The 14,980-nt window shown below is 51.0% G+C and overlaps 1 protein-coding gene across 2 annotated transcripts; it reads right to left on the bottom strand.

Annotated features, from left to right (window-relative positions):
- Positions 1–557: 557 nt before the first annotated feature.
- GLYR1 (glyoxylate reductase 1 homolog) lies at positions 558–14,758 on the bottom strand. 2 transcript variants are annotated; one of them, XM_069734753.1, is made up of 17 exons: positions 14,612–14,758; positions 12,624–12,660; positions 12,269–12,348; positions 10,346–10,487; positions 9,127–9,303; positions 8,885–8,971; positions 7,596–7,667; positions 7,366–7,416; positions 7,208–7,281; positions 6,613–6,712; positions 6,297–6,350; positions 5,368–5,478; positions 4,946–5,047; positions 4,708–4,870; positions 4,337–4,516; positions 3,580–3,704; positions 558–3,049 (listed from the first exon to the last, which is right to left on the bottom strand). In XM_069734753.1, the coding sequence occupies exons 1-17, from the start codon at positions 14,650–14,652 to the stop codon at positions 2,975–2,977; spliced, it is 1,671 nt and encodes a 556-aa protein (XP_069590854.1). In that variant the 5' UTR covers positions 14,653–14,758; the 3' UTR covers positions 558–2,974. The 2 variants fall into 2 exon arrangements, with proteins under 2 accessions (XP_069590854.1, XP_069590855.1); XM_069734754.1 differs by lacking the exon at positions 6,297–6,350.
- Between the last annotated feature and the right edge of the window lie 222 nt (positions 14,759–14,980).

Below are 14,980 nucleotides of genomic sequence, written 5' to 3'. Positions count from 1 at the left end.
GTATAAGGGGGGGGGGGGGGTCGGGGCACCATTAGTATAAGGGGGGGGTCAGGGCACCATTAGTATAAGGGGGGGGTGGTCGGGGCACCAATAGTATAAGGGGTCCGATCCCGGTGCTTTACTATTGGGGCTCTAACATATAAGGGAGAGATTTGATCTTGAGGTTATTAGTAACGAGGGGTCCGGCCTCTAATAGTAAAGGCATTGGCCTGGGGTCTCCATTAGCTCACACAATAGAGGATATATTAGGTCAGTGAATATTTAGGGGCCTGATCTGGGGTCTCTACAAGTTTTGGGTCTGGGCTAGGGTCAGTTTTACTTCTGGGAGACTTAAGTTGGGAAGGGGGCACCGTAGAACCAGGAGGTACGAGATTGATATTTCTCGGGGGGCACTGAACAGGAGGATGCCGTCCTTTTCAGGAAAGTGTAGGCAGTTTTGCAAGGTCAAACCCAAAAAGGCCGAGTGACAACCGTTGCGGTGGCGGCGGCCATATTGCTGGTCACCCAGCTTTTCCAGACGTGGACACGACGGCTAATTCCATGAAGAAGGCGCCATGTAAATAATTAACAAGGAAGGCTTTATTATTTGCCAGTAGCATTGCTAATTGCACAAAACTCCCTCCCCCGCCCCTCCCCCATATAACCACACTATTTTCCAATGACAAAACTTTGAATTATAAAACATAAAAGCCCCTCCCCTTTCACAAGCCCCTCCCCCAATACCCTTCCCACCCCTCCCAAAATAAAATAAATCCAAAAAAAAAATGCAGGGTAGTCTGATCAGAGGGAAAAGTGATGGAGACGAGTATACGGACAGGACGGAGCGGGATCTTCCTGACATCCTGCACCCGGGTGTCGGTACCGTGTTCTTTTGTCAACCGGTGTGAAAACTTATGCACTAAGGGGGAAATCAAATCAAGGTTCCCAATCACTGGTCTCCAACTCGGGGCTCTACAGCATGCTGGGAGTTGTAGTCTCCAGACAGCTCGAGACTCCCCGATATGAAAGCATGACGTTGGTAAAGTCCTCGCCAGCTGATGCAGAACTACAGTTCCCATCATGCCATAGGCTGTGCGTGAATGATGGGAATCGTAGCTCTGCTCCATCTGGGGACCATTACTGTAGAGCATCGCCCTCCCCCTCCCTGCGGCTCTCCGGCTGCAGCAGAACTACATCCCCCATCCTGCTCAGAATGCAGGACATGATGGGGTATGTAGTCCTGCAGCAGCCGGAGAGCACTGCCCTACGGACCCTCTTTGAAACGGCAAAAAAGGGGGATCCAATAAAGAGAGAGGTCACTGATGTCCTCTGCGACCTTTCAGAAGTTCCCAGGGAGCAGCTACATCTACCTGAAAGTGAATGTCCACCATTTCCTATAATATATCTTTACCACGGCCACAGATCATCTGATCCAAAGCTACAAGTGACATGAAGCGTCATTCCTGAAGCCACCACTAGAGGGAGCTCACTGCAGTGCGGAAGCAGAGCTCCCTCTAGTGGTGTCTGCAGGAATCACATGCTTCATATGTCCATGTAAAGGAGTTGGAGCTTTAGATCACAAAAACAAATAATCGCCATAAAACACATGATAAAATAAAATCAGCACGGAACGCCGGACAATAAAAAGGCAAAAAAGAGAGAGAAAAAAAAAGTGGAGATTCACTTTTGACTCATCACTAGAATCCTCCCTGGGAAATCCTGCTTGAAGCCCCCTCAATTCTAAGCTTAAATCACAGTAGAAAAGAACCTCAATCCTGTAATAAAAGAAAGAAGAAAATTAAAAAAAAAAAAGCACAATAAAACCTAAATAAATAAAACCAGGATTTCTTTTAAAAAGCCTTCAGCAAAAGGTGGAAAAAGCAGAGGGAAAAAAAAATAAAAAATTAAAGCAAAAAGACAAATTTCTGCATCTACAAGGAGAGACGGGTTTAGCTGCCACTAGTAATGAAACGGCTGAAGGACCCCCGGGACTGAAGATCGGGGGACGAAGGTAAAAAAGTGCGACATCTGGTAACAGGAGACGATGAGGGGGAGTCAGGCAGAGGGTTTTGCACAAAAAAATAAAACCTGGGGGGAAAAAAAAAATGGATTTCATAGGAGCCCAGACTGGACAGCTGCGGTTTTCAACCTGTGTCTCTCCAGATGTCACAAAACTACAACTCCCAGCATGCCTAGAACAGTTATTTGCATTGCAGGCATGCTGGGAGTTGTAGTTTTGGGGTGGCACTGGCTATCCGCACGCGCTGGGAGTTGTATTTTTGCAACAACATGAAGAGCCAATGGCTTCACGAGCATGCTGGGAGTTGTAGTTTTACAGCAGCTTGACAGGCATTGGCTACTGGGGAATTCTGGGAGTTGTAGTTCTGTGAGCCACCGTGTTACATGGTGCACGACCAACCGCACCTTGCTCTTAATAGTACAGTCCATAGGGGGATAAACAAAAAGTGGATGATCAGAGACCGGCCGATGGGTGGAGAAAAGTCGGGAGATGCAAGAAAAAGAAAAAAATATCTTGTGCACTGTACAACTAGGAGAATCATCTTAAAAGAAAGTAGTCATCTGGAGGACAGGCGCTCCGGTGTCCACAAGGTGGCGCTCCGGTGTCCACAAGGTGGCGCTCCGGCGTCCACAAGGTAACGTTCGTGTGTCCTTCAGCAGTGAAGTGGACGGTCCTCGAGATGAGCATGCACCGGGGGTGGGGAGGGGGTCACTCCGGCTACAAGTCCTGCGCACCAGGAGGGTCCACTTCTGTAAGAACGGGTCACTACGGATATAGAGAGAGCGGCGGAACTGTCGCCATTAGTGCAAGGCTGGAGCGGATCCAGCACCGCTGCCTGGACAGGAGCCGATAGTTCACCGACAACGAGACACTGGTGCCAAATGAGAAAAAAATATATATATCTGGAGGGGAGAAAAAAAAAGACAGAGGCGGAAAACCAGAAGAAGAAGGATCCTGGAGAGTGAAATGGAGGAACTAGTGGATGTAGGCCCTGTACACGGCGGACATGTCGTTGTCAGATTGGTCCAATGCTTTCGCTCTTTTGTAGACCTGTCGGAAAGAAACACACGGGGGTGAGAAGGGGGCGCTCTAAATAAGGGGCGCTGCTGCATTATCTCCCTTCACTTTAATGGGGCGGAGATGCAATACCAGTCACAACCTAACGTCAGGGGTGGAGCTGCAAACAACCACGATAGTGTAATCATGGATGACCCCCAATAAAAGGGCTCTGCGTAAGTGATGGACGATCCTGAAGCTCAGTCCTATTTACTTCAAGGAGACACAGCTGCAGTACCAGGCACCGCCACTAGGAAACAGATGGCGCTGTGCCCAGTAAACAGTAACCCAGCAATGGCGATTTCTCTTTTCCCTTCTTCCAGGAGCTGTCAGACAACACGTATCAGCCCACAGGAGCCAGGGCCACACTTCTGAGACGTCTGTGTATGACGCAGGACCAGCACTGACGATCTGGGCTCCGCACTGCGGTTATTATTGCTGGCAGCGCGAGATGCAAAAATAAAAAGCCAGGAACATTGTACCTCCCCTCCCCCATTAGCCTGACTCTCCGGAGATTGCCTCACCTCGTTGGCTGCGGCGGCCATAGGGGTGGGGTGGTTGACGGAGTCTCCCATGGCGATGGCGAGCCGCAGGTCCTTCTGGATGTACTTTAGATAGAAGTCTGGTTTAAAGTTCCCCTGCAGGATGTCTGAGGAGAAAAAGCTGTGGTGAGGAGGAGGAGGAAAACAGAGCTGCGGGGAGAAGGAAAACAGAGGGAGGAGGAGGAAGAAAAGAGGGAGGAGGAGGAGGAGGAGGAGGAAGAAAAGAGGGAGGAGGAGGAGGAGGAGGAAGAAAAGAGGGAGGAGGAGGAGGAGGAGGAAGAAAAGAGGGAGGAGGAGGAGGAGGAGGAGGAGGAGGAGGAGGAGGAGGAGGAGGAGGAAAAGAGGGAGGAGGAGGAGGAGGAGGAAAAGAGGGAGGAGGAGGAAAAGAGGGAGGAGGAGGAAAAGAGGGAGGAGGAGGAAGAAAAGAGGGAGGAGGAGGAAGAAAAGAGGGAGGAGGAGGAGGAGGAGGAGGAGGAGGAGGAGGAGGAGGAGGAGGAGGAGGAGGAGGAGGAGGAGGAGGAGGAGGAGGAAAAGAGGGAGGAGGAGGAAGAAAAGAGGGAGGAGGAGGAAGAAAAGAGGGAGGAGGAGGAAGAAAAGAGGGAGGAGGAGCAGGAAGAAAAGCGGGAGGAAAAAGAAAAAAAAAAAAAAAAAAAAAGAGGCCACAACATTGGCGATTTCACGGCCTTCAGAGTGACAATGGAGCAGGAGGAAGGAGATGGCGGCATTATTTCTTTCTTACTTTGGCACTTTTGGTCCAGGAAAATACTGGAGAGCTGGCTCTGGATCAAAATGTCCAGCAGGGTCTGCTGCGACTGGCCGGTCACCTGCGCCAAGGTCATGCCCTCCGCTATCGTGGCCATGAAGCTGCCCTGAACCATGTTAATGATGAGCATCATTCGTGCTGCGTTACCCACCTCGCCTGGATGAGAGAGATACACATGTTACAGTCAGTGGCTTCCGCCCTCCATGTGCCAGCCTCCATGCCACGCAAGCAGCATTCGCCCTCCACGTGCCAGCTTATATGCCAGGATGGCGGATCATGGGTACGAGGACGGCTGGCGCCATCACCTTCAGGTATCAGTATGGAATCCAAACATGGCAGCAGCTTACCCAGAAAGAAGGACGTCCTGCCCATGGCCTGGAAGCAGCTGGTGCAATCTTCAAAGACGCTGTGGTCTCCGGCTGCCAGGATCATCAACATGCCGTCATTGGACAGCTGCTGGTTGCCGGCCACGGGGGCTTCTAGGAAGCGGCCGCCCCGAGACACTATCACCTGAAGGAAGGAGAGGTGAGGGGGTGCACGTGCTGGGGTACGAGGTCACATCACAGACTGATAATAGAATGGTACCTGTGCCAACTCTGCCACCGTCTCTGGGTCCACCGTAGACATGTCCACATAACACTTCCCTGGACGGATCCCCTGCAGCACCCCGCTAGGTCCCAGCACCAGCTGAAGGCAGAGATGACCATATTAAAGAACAAGTCCACCAGCAGCCTCCCCGCCGCCGCGGCCACCAGCAGCCTCCCCGCCGCCGCGGCCACCAGCAGCCTCCCCGCCGCCGCGGCCACCAGCAGCCTCCCCGCCGCCGCGGCCACCAGCAGCCTCCCTGCCGCGGCCACCAGCAACTAACAATCTACGGGTCCAACAACTCCTGGACCCACATAGCAATGGTCAAACACATGCCGGACCCCCAGGGATAACCCATGAATATATTAGGGCGGCCACCACCCCGCATTTACATACAACGCCACAACATGGAGACAACGTACGTCCTTAGCCGCTGTGGGGTCCGCCACGCAGGCAAACGTGATGTCGCAGGTAGAGACCACCTCGGCCGGAGTTCTGCCTAAATGTGCTCCTTCCTGAATGAACAGGTCACACTGCAAGAGACGGAGACAAGAAGCGTTAGGATTCAAGAAGAAATGACCATTGAATGCAAGACTACAGCTCAGACCCGGAGCCCCGGTGGTGCGGTCTCTGGCTCGCTGTTATCAGCCACATCACAGGCCGGCTGTAGTGCAGAATCCCCTAATATCACAACTAGTGTCACGTGTCCCCAGACACATCGCTCCGGCAGGATTATCAGCCGCTGACGTCAGGGTTATTGATGCTTTCGCCCCTTCCCATGTTTCTGCAGTTTTTACCCATTTTTGGGAACATACGGCGCATTATTTAAGGGAGGAAAAACAGCGGCTGAAAAATGAAGATTCTGAAGTTTCCATTTTTCAACAGTAGAATTTTTTAGATCGGACTTTACGGATTGGACGACAAATACGATTATTATTTTACTGCTTCTACATCAAGTCTTTAAAGATACTGAACTTTTCTATATATTTTTTTAACTCATTAATATCCAGCGTCGACCATTTTCATCACAAGGCGCGTGTAGGGAGTATGGGGCGAGCTCAGGAGCGGCGCAGTACAGCCGGCTTCCCATCCGCCTCTCTACAACGCAAGTGTAAATCACAGTCGGCCACGAGGATCTCACTGATGGATCCTCAGTTAACTCATTCTGAAGCCAGCAATAACCCGTGCGCACATGGCACCGATACGCTGGGACTAGGAAAGCCGAGGGCTGTGGGAGCAGTCGTGGGGCCATATTGGCGGCTACCCATCTTTCTCAGTAATCGACAAATACTAAAACTGGCCGACGACCTTGGCAGAGGATGGCGGCAGGGAGATGAAACAGCGTCTTTACCTTGGTGTCCTCGTCTTGATCCCACACTTCACTGTGAATTCCTCCAGGCGTGTTCTAGTTTAGAGATATAACGGAGATGGATAGTCTCAGGGCCGTCATTAACAGACGAGGAAGCCACCGCTCAGCCCTGACCGCTCTGAACACAGGGGGCGCTGCAGTGATTCCAATGAAGTATGAGATCACACGTGACTGTGCAGTGCCACCGATAACGCGCCCCCTCACCCCCCCGCCGCGGTGGAGTACTACAACCCTCAACAAGTGCAGACGCCGCATCGGTGTAACGGGATGCAATGCGCGATCCCGGGGCGGCCGTTACCTTCTCTGCGGTCCGGTTCCATACGGTGACCGTGTGCCCCATCTTCAGCAGGTTGGATACTATGCCGCTGCCCATCAAGCCCAACCCGAGAAATCCGATCCTAAAAAGAAGAGAGAAAACGGGTCAGAAGACGGGTGCGGCCGGATTCACACAGACGGTGACAGTGGCACAGAGCGGGTTACACATTGTGACTGTCCTGCTGCCAGCGCCCGCACAATATCATGGTATAGGGGGTGTCACACGATGCGAGCAGGGAGAGTTTATAATGCCATTTTGAGCCTTTAATTGCTCCCTGTCAGTGAATTGAAATGTTCTCCTCTATATTCAGAGGCTGCGAAGATGTAACGCTGCTCACAGCTGAGGGTTTGTTACAGGGGTTCCCCATCAGCTGCGCCATACTCTCTCGCCCTGCGACGGGTCCGGACTGGAGAAAGGCCAGAGCCTAAACTGTGAGCAACGTAACCAACCGCAAAGAGATTTAGCAAGTTTTGGGGCAGGTATGTTCCCACTCATTGACAGCAAGCAGAGGTTATAAAAAGAGCCGGGAAAACAAAAAACAACTAAGTAAACAATGCATAGGAAGCAGCGGCCATACTTCTTGTCGGTGGGGGTGATGTTGCCGTTGAGGGCCGTGCTGTCGGCTGCCTGGATGGACGTTGATCCGGTGTCCTATGGACAGAAAAACGGGAGTGAGGTCAGCGGTGGGAGACGTAGGGACCAGACGACCGGACGAGACGGGGGGACAGTCCTCACCTCCTCGGACACTTTGAGCCGCTTGCTGATGGCCTGGTATGTGACGCTGGGCTGGGGACAGACGGAAAGAATGAAAATCAAGCAACACATGTAACCCCCAGAGGTGGGAGACCCTCGCAATGAGCAACCTAATGAAAAAGGGGTATTCCCTTCTGAGGGGGCATCCATTCTACATTTACGGCTATTTTTTGCGGTGAGCAGCCCAACCGGCCGCTTTTCATCTCTCGTACCTTTTTCAGCACCATCTCCGTGCCGAGCGTCCTGTGCCGGTGTAGCAGCCAGCTGTCGCCCGCGGTGTCCTCCTGTGGCCAGAAACGAGACACGTTCAGATCATTTGCACCAACACAGCAAAACCAGCGATTATATAAACTGTCTGCCGTTTTCTGCACGCAGCTCCTATCTAGATCTATGCATCGCCATAGTTACAGATCACAATCAGCAGCTTACTCCCCACCCCCTTTTATTTGTCGCACACTTTTGGCGCCCATTTCGAATCCCAGGACAATCGTCTGACATTATTGCCTGGTCTTACAGAGTCAGGCCGTTTCGGACCACCCTTTCTACGAGACCGTAGCAGGACGTCAGGCCCCTGTATTAGCCCTCACTGGACAGACGGCCGCCCCGTAACGTCGCTGCGGAGAACGTGAGCAGTAAAAACTGAGGAAACTTTGCGTCCCGTCCCGCGGGATCATCCTCCGGTGCTGCTCTCGCACGCTGGGTGCGGCCTACCTTCTCGGTCCGGCTGAGCAGGTAGTGGCTGAAGTGCGGGTCGTCCGAGGTACGCTGCAACCGAACAGAGAGAGAAACTGAGCAGCTTCCCTCAACACCCGAGGCCGGCGTTACCGCTGCTCTGCAAACTGCTGGGAGTGATAGTTCCCCCAAGACCAGTACTTACAAAAGACGGTCTTATCGCCTGCTATGGGCTCAGTCATAGACAAGGACAAAGCCCAGCACCAAAGTCAGAGAGGGAGAAAAACGACAATAGCGCCCCCTCGTGGTGTCCCACCACCATATTTACTTATTTAATTTTTTTTTATCCGTACCTCTGGCATTAATTTGGCATCTATTTTTCTGTAACAGTCATTTTGGATCGTTGCAGAAATGGAAATACCAAATTAATTGGTTAGATTGTATGGAATAAACATTTTTAATTTTGTGGTTTTTTTTGTGTCCCTAGAACTGATGAACACTATTAATCATTCAACCGCTGGTACAATGAACAGAAGCCACTTCTGTATTGCACCATCAGGCCTGGGTAGCTTCCATTGGACCCCTGGCTGCCATGAAGACCCACGCCTGTCTGTCAGTGCTCATCTACGGGGGTTACTTGGACTCTAATAGTGGTCTCCAATATCTATAGTTACCGGTTCCATCATATCCTTTATAATACAAGAAGTCTGGTAATACTGAAGCCCCCGTGTGGTGTCTGCAGTGGACACACAGGAACGACAGCGGCCAGATGAGCGCGTGCCCCCTGCAGTGATGCACAGGAGCGGAGGTGCCGCTGATCTATCCTTACCTCGCTCGTGGGTGGAGGCCAACTGAATCGAGACACCGTCTTCATCGCCAGCTTCTTCAGCGAGCTCGGCTGCGGGGATCTGGAGTCCTAAAAAAAAACAAAAAGCAGAAAAATAGGAGAAGAGCCAAAACTGCCGCCTTCCCCAACAGTTCATCACAAAAACGCATCTCTCATCACTACCACTAGGGCAGCGAGCGACCTGGGGCGTCGACGGCGTCAGCCGAGTTGCGCGCGTTACCCACCTTGTCTTCCTTGGGTGGTCTTCCGCGTTTCCGTGGGCTCTGCTCGTGGGATCTCTTTGAAGGTTTGCTGGAGCCGGAATCGGACGACTTTTTCTTCTTCTTTTCTCCGGCCGGCTTCTTACCTTTGCCCTCCGCTTTCTTGCCACCGCTCTGTTTGCCTTTGTCATCACTCGCGTTCTGGGGAAACAAAAAAACGAAAGTAGTGACTGATCGGATCAGGTCACATTAACGCCTTCCCGAGAGGGGAATTGTTCCTTCTTCCCTTAAATTTATTTTTTCCTCCCATAACTTTTTTTTTTTTTGTAAATCTTTCCATTGATAAACGCATATGAGGATTGTTTTCTAAAGGACGAACTTTAGTTTTGAATGACAGCATTCACTTAACCATAAAATGTACTAAAATAAAAAATGGGAGGAAAAAAGAAAAAAAAAGACAATTCTGCTTTTGTTTATTGGGATGTGTACAACTTGTGTAGTTTATTCTTAAATGATGAAAAGAAATTAAAAAAAGTAAAAAAAATAAAATAAAATAAATTATATATATCTCTTTCGTTGGAATTGTCATTTTCTCAGAAAATTCAATTCTGCCGTTTCGATCGCCCTTCTCTTTATGGGTTAATTGTATATTCGGATTGGACTTATACAGAGGAGTTGATACCACATATGATATTTTTATTTCTTTATTTTTAGGGGGTGGGGATTTCTTTTTATACCTCTGTAAAATATAAAAGGAGCGGTAAGATGGCAGCTACCGAGGTGACACAACAGCTCCCAATGGCCGAGTCGTGAAGGAGGAATGAAACAGCCGCTCTAGATCTGACGGCGGCGGCGTTATGTGCAGATACACGAGGAGCAAAGTGCAAACACACGGGGTGAACATGAAGGCAAACTGCACCTTACTTCATTTTAGTCCAGCATGCCCCCTCACACCCAAAAAAGTATAAACCCTCCAATCTGAGAGGATAGCAAATGCTCCAGAACACGGCGAGGACAGCGGAAATACAGCAAATCTACAGGTAGAACCACAAGAGATGAGGCGTCATCCCCATGGAAGGGAACACAGAGGCTGCACGTGTGTCCTAGTGACCATTCACAGCAGCTCGTCCATCCGGAGCCATTGTCCTCCAAAAGGAAGGCAGTAAATAAACCTCCGGACCGCTAGGTGCGGGGACGTCCATTACACTGGTGAAAGGAAGAAAGAAAATCTGTTATCACTAACCTGTTCTTGTCTCGCCTTCACTTTCTTTATGAACTCCTCCACTGCGTCCACTGCTTGCTGGAAGCGTTTGCCTTTGTTGGCTTTGATCATCTCCTCCTTGTGGGGGTTGTAAGGCTTCAGCTGCTCCACCTTAATCCAGGCGCTGAGAGAAAACACAGTGTAAGCCAAGAGATGCCGATAATGGACCCAAAACTCCACACATACATTACTGATCCTGTATTATACCCCAGAGCTGCACTCACTATTCTGCTGGTGCAGTCACTGTCTACATACATTACTGATCCTGAGTTACCTCCTGTATTATACCCCAGAGCTGCACTCACTATTCCGCTGGTGCAGTCACTGTCTACATACATTACATTACTGATCCTGAGTTACATCCTGTATTATACCCCAGAGCTGCACTCACTATTCTGCTGGTGCAGTCACTGTCTACATACATTACATTACTGATCCTGAGTTACATCCTGTATTATACCCCAGAGCTGCACTCACTATTCTGCTGGTGCAGTCACTGTCTACATACATTACTGATCCTGAGTTACATCCTGTATTATACCCCAGAGCTGCACTCACTGTTCTGCTGGTGCAGTCACTGTGTACATACATTACATTACTGATCCTGAGTTACATCCTGTATTATACCCCAGAGCTGCACTCACTATTCTGCTGGTGCAGTCACTGTCTACATACATTACATTACTGATCCTGAGTTACATCCTGTATTATACTCCAGAGCTGCACTCACTATTCTGCTGGTGCAGTCACTGTGTACATACATTACATTACTGATCCTGAGTTACATCCTGTATTATACCCCAGAGCTGCACTCACTATTCTGCTGGTGCAGTCACTGTCTACATACATTACATTACTGATCCTGAGTTACATCCTGTATTATACCCCAGAGCTGCACTCACTGTTCTGCTGGTGCAGTCACTGTGTACATACATTACATTACTGATCCTGAGTTACATCCTGTATTATACTCCAGAGCTGCACTCACTATTCTGCTGGTGCAGTCACTGTGTACATACATTACATTACTGATTCTGAGTTACATTTTGTATTATACCCCAGAGCTGCACTCACTATTCTGCTGGTGCAGTCACTGTGTACATACATTACATTACTGATCCTGAGTTACATGCTGTATTATAATCCAGAGCTGCACTCACTATCCTGCTGGTGCAGTCACTGTGTACATACATTACATTACTGATCCTGAGTTACATCCTGTATTATACCCCAGAGCTGCACTCACTATTCTGCTGGTGCAGTCACTGTGTACATACATTACAGTACTGATCCTGAGTTATATCCTGTATTATACTCCAGAGCTGCACTCACTATTCTGCTGGTGCAGTCACTGTGTACATACATTACATTACTGATCCTGAGTTACATCCTGTATTATACCCCAGAGCTGCACTCACTATTCTGCTGGTGCAGTCACTGTGTACATACATTACATTACTGATCCTGAGTTACATCCTGTATTATACTCCAGAGCTGCACTCACTATTCTGCTGGTGCAGTCACTGTGTACATACATTAAATTACTGATCCTGAGTTACATCCCGTATTATACTCCAGAGCTGCACTCACTATTCTGCTGGTGCAGTCACTGTGTACATACATTACTGATCCTGAGTTACCTCCTGTATTATACTCCAGAGCTGCACTCACTATTCTGCTGGTGCAGTCACTGTGTACATACATTACATTACTGATCCTGAGTTACATCCTGTATTATACCCCAGAGCTGCACTCACTATTCTGCTGGTACTTGAGCACATTACACAACTCCCTTCAAACCTTTTATGAAACTATAATCAGACAATGACCCCATTTTGGGAGCATCATGTGATCACTGACACCCAATCAGGACGAGCCCCTGTGACATGTCTTGGTGATACTTACTGATCTTCAGTTCCAAAAAATTTCACGAACAGACATTTTTTGCCTCGTGGCTTTTTTAAATCTTTTGGTGGATTGACGATCTGCGGATAATAAGAATGAAAGGTGAGGACGGCGGACCCCGGTACATTACAGGCTTAAATAAAGGGGTCTCTAATCCTATAAGCAAGGTAGACAGGTGAGAGCAGGAAACCGCCTCTGATCGACCACAATCTCCTGCCGGTAACAAGTCCTGTCCAGCTGGATGCCCGCTGCAGTCCGCTCCCCCGCTGTGTGGCTACATGGGGCCGCCAACACGTACATTACATAAATACATATGGATAATGAGATCCCATGTGATCCGTCAGCACACACTCACCTTTCCGGGCCACGGAGGGTAACGACCCAGTTTACCCCTAAAAAGAAGAAAGATGGAGGTAAGAATCCGGAACACAGACAAAATAGCAGAAAATTAAGAAATTCATATCTAGGCCACAAATACGTCTCCTGTGTTAGATCCAGTGACGGGATCCTTTCCAGATTCCCTAATACAATGATCTATTAAACACCAGATCCCTTAATACAAAGAGCTGACAAAATCCTTCCTGGATCCCCAATAGATTTCTCCACACAATATAGATCATATCCACATACAATTCATCACTAATCCCCAATACTGGATCCCCTGACTAGATCACTTTATCTACGATTAAGAGTCGGCCAGGCTCCAAACACGTCAGGTATTTTCTCTGCCCGCGCCACGATATTAACGAAGTCTCAATGAAGAATTTTTGCTTTTAATTCGCTTTGCTGGATTGAAAAACCTTTCACATCACTTCAGACAAGATCCTTCCAGATTCAATTTCTTGTTCTAAACCAAAAACCTTTAACACAACTCGTCCCTGACACTAGATCCCCAGACAGCATCTTACGATGCAATCCTGGGCGGAACTCCCACATGGGATCCCCCAACCGAATTGTGACCCTAGACCTCTAAATGATTCTCTGATCCTCCATCTCCCTCACACCAGATCCCCCGCCTATATCCTGCCTCTCCCTCACACCAGATCCTCCGCCTGGATCCTGCCTCTCCTTCACACCAGATCCCCCGCCTGGATCCTGCCTCTCCTTCACACCACATCCCCCGCCTGGATCCTGCCTCTCCTTCACACCACATCCCCCGCCTGGATCCTGCCTCTCCTTCACACCAGATCCTCCGCCTGGATCCTGCCTCTCCTTCATACCACATCCCCCGCCTGGATCCTGCCTCTCCTTCACACCACATCCCCCGCCTGGATCCTGCCTCTCCTTCACACCAGATCCCCCGCCTGGATCCTGCCTCTCCTTCACACCACATCCCCCGCCTGGATCCTGCCTCTCCTTCACACCAGATCCCCCGCCTGGATCCTGCCTCTCCTTCATACCACATCCCCGCCTGGATCCTGCCTCTCCCTCACACCACATCCCCGCCTGGATCCTTCCCCTCACCACATCCCCCACCTGGATCCTGCCTGTCCCTCACACCAGATCCCCTGCCTGGATCCTTCCTCTCCCTCACACCAGATCCCCTGCCTGGATCCTTCCTCTCCCTCACACCAGATCCCCTGCCTGGATCCTTCCTCTCCCTCACACCAGATCCCCTGCCTTGATCCTTCCTCTCCCTCACACCAGATCCCCTGCCTGGATCCTTCCTCTCTCTCACACCAGATCCCCTGCCTGGATCCTTCCTCTCCCTCACACTAGATCCCCTGCCTGAATCCTTCCTCTCCCTCACACCAGATCCCCTGCCTGGATCCTTCCTCTCCCTCACACTAGATCCCCTGCCTGAATCCTTCCTCTCCCTCACACCAGATCCCCTGCCTGGATCCTTCCTCTCCCTCACACCAGATCCCCTGCCTGGATCCTTCCTCACACCAGATCCCCCGCCTCGATCCTTCCTCACACCAGATCCCCCGCCTGGATCCTTCCTCACACCAGATCCCCTGCCTGGATCCTTCCTCTCCCGCACACCAGATCCCCCGCCTGGATCCTTCCTCACACCAGATCCCCTGCCTGGATCCTTCCTCTCCCGCACACCAGATCCCCCGCCTGGATCCTCCCTCTCCCGCACACCAGATCCCCCGCCTGGATCCTTCCTCACACCAGATCCCCTGCCTGGATCCTTCCTCTCCCTCACACCAGATCCCCTGCCTGGATCCTCCCTCTCCCGCACACCAGATCGGCTGTGATCGTGCTCATGCCCAGCGCTCATGCTCAGCACGGCCGTCCGGCGGACCCCACACTGCGGCCTCTGCGCTGTGTCCTGCCCCTCTCCAGTGACCGCCCGCCCGGGGTCCCCGCCCGCCTGCACCGCCGCCCTGCACTCACCACACCAGGTCTCCTTGTCGCAGACTCACGGTCGCCGCCATCTTACCGACACTGGCAGAGCGGGGAGAAGGCGGAGGATGTGGGGAAAGGAAGGAACACTGACCGCGCAGAGGATGCCGGGAACACAGGAAACACCCCCGCCCGCCGTGCTCGCACCCCACGCACGCAGCGACCCGCCCCCCACACTCGTCACACGAGGCCGCTCACGTACAGGAAGACAACCAATCCGCGGCTTCCTCCGCGCCGCGCACTCCACCAATAGGAAAAGGCGGGAAGACAACTCACTGGCTGCAACATCCTGGCAGAGAACAAAAGCGCGGGCACGTGATCCGCCGGAGCGCTCATTGGTCGAGCTGGGTCACGTGGGGC

This window comes from Ranitomeya imitator, chromosome 7 (assembly GCF_032444005.1).
Source record: "Ranitomeya imitator isolate aRanImi1 chromosome 7, aRanImi1.pri, whole genome shotgun sequence".
In the NCBI taxonomy this organism is placed as follows: Eukaryota; Metazoa; Chordata; class Amphibia; order Anura; family Dendrobatidae; genus Ranitomeya; species Ranitomeya imitator.
This window is presented reverse-complemented; position numbering and strand designations above follow the sequence as displayed.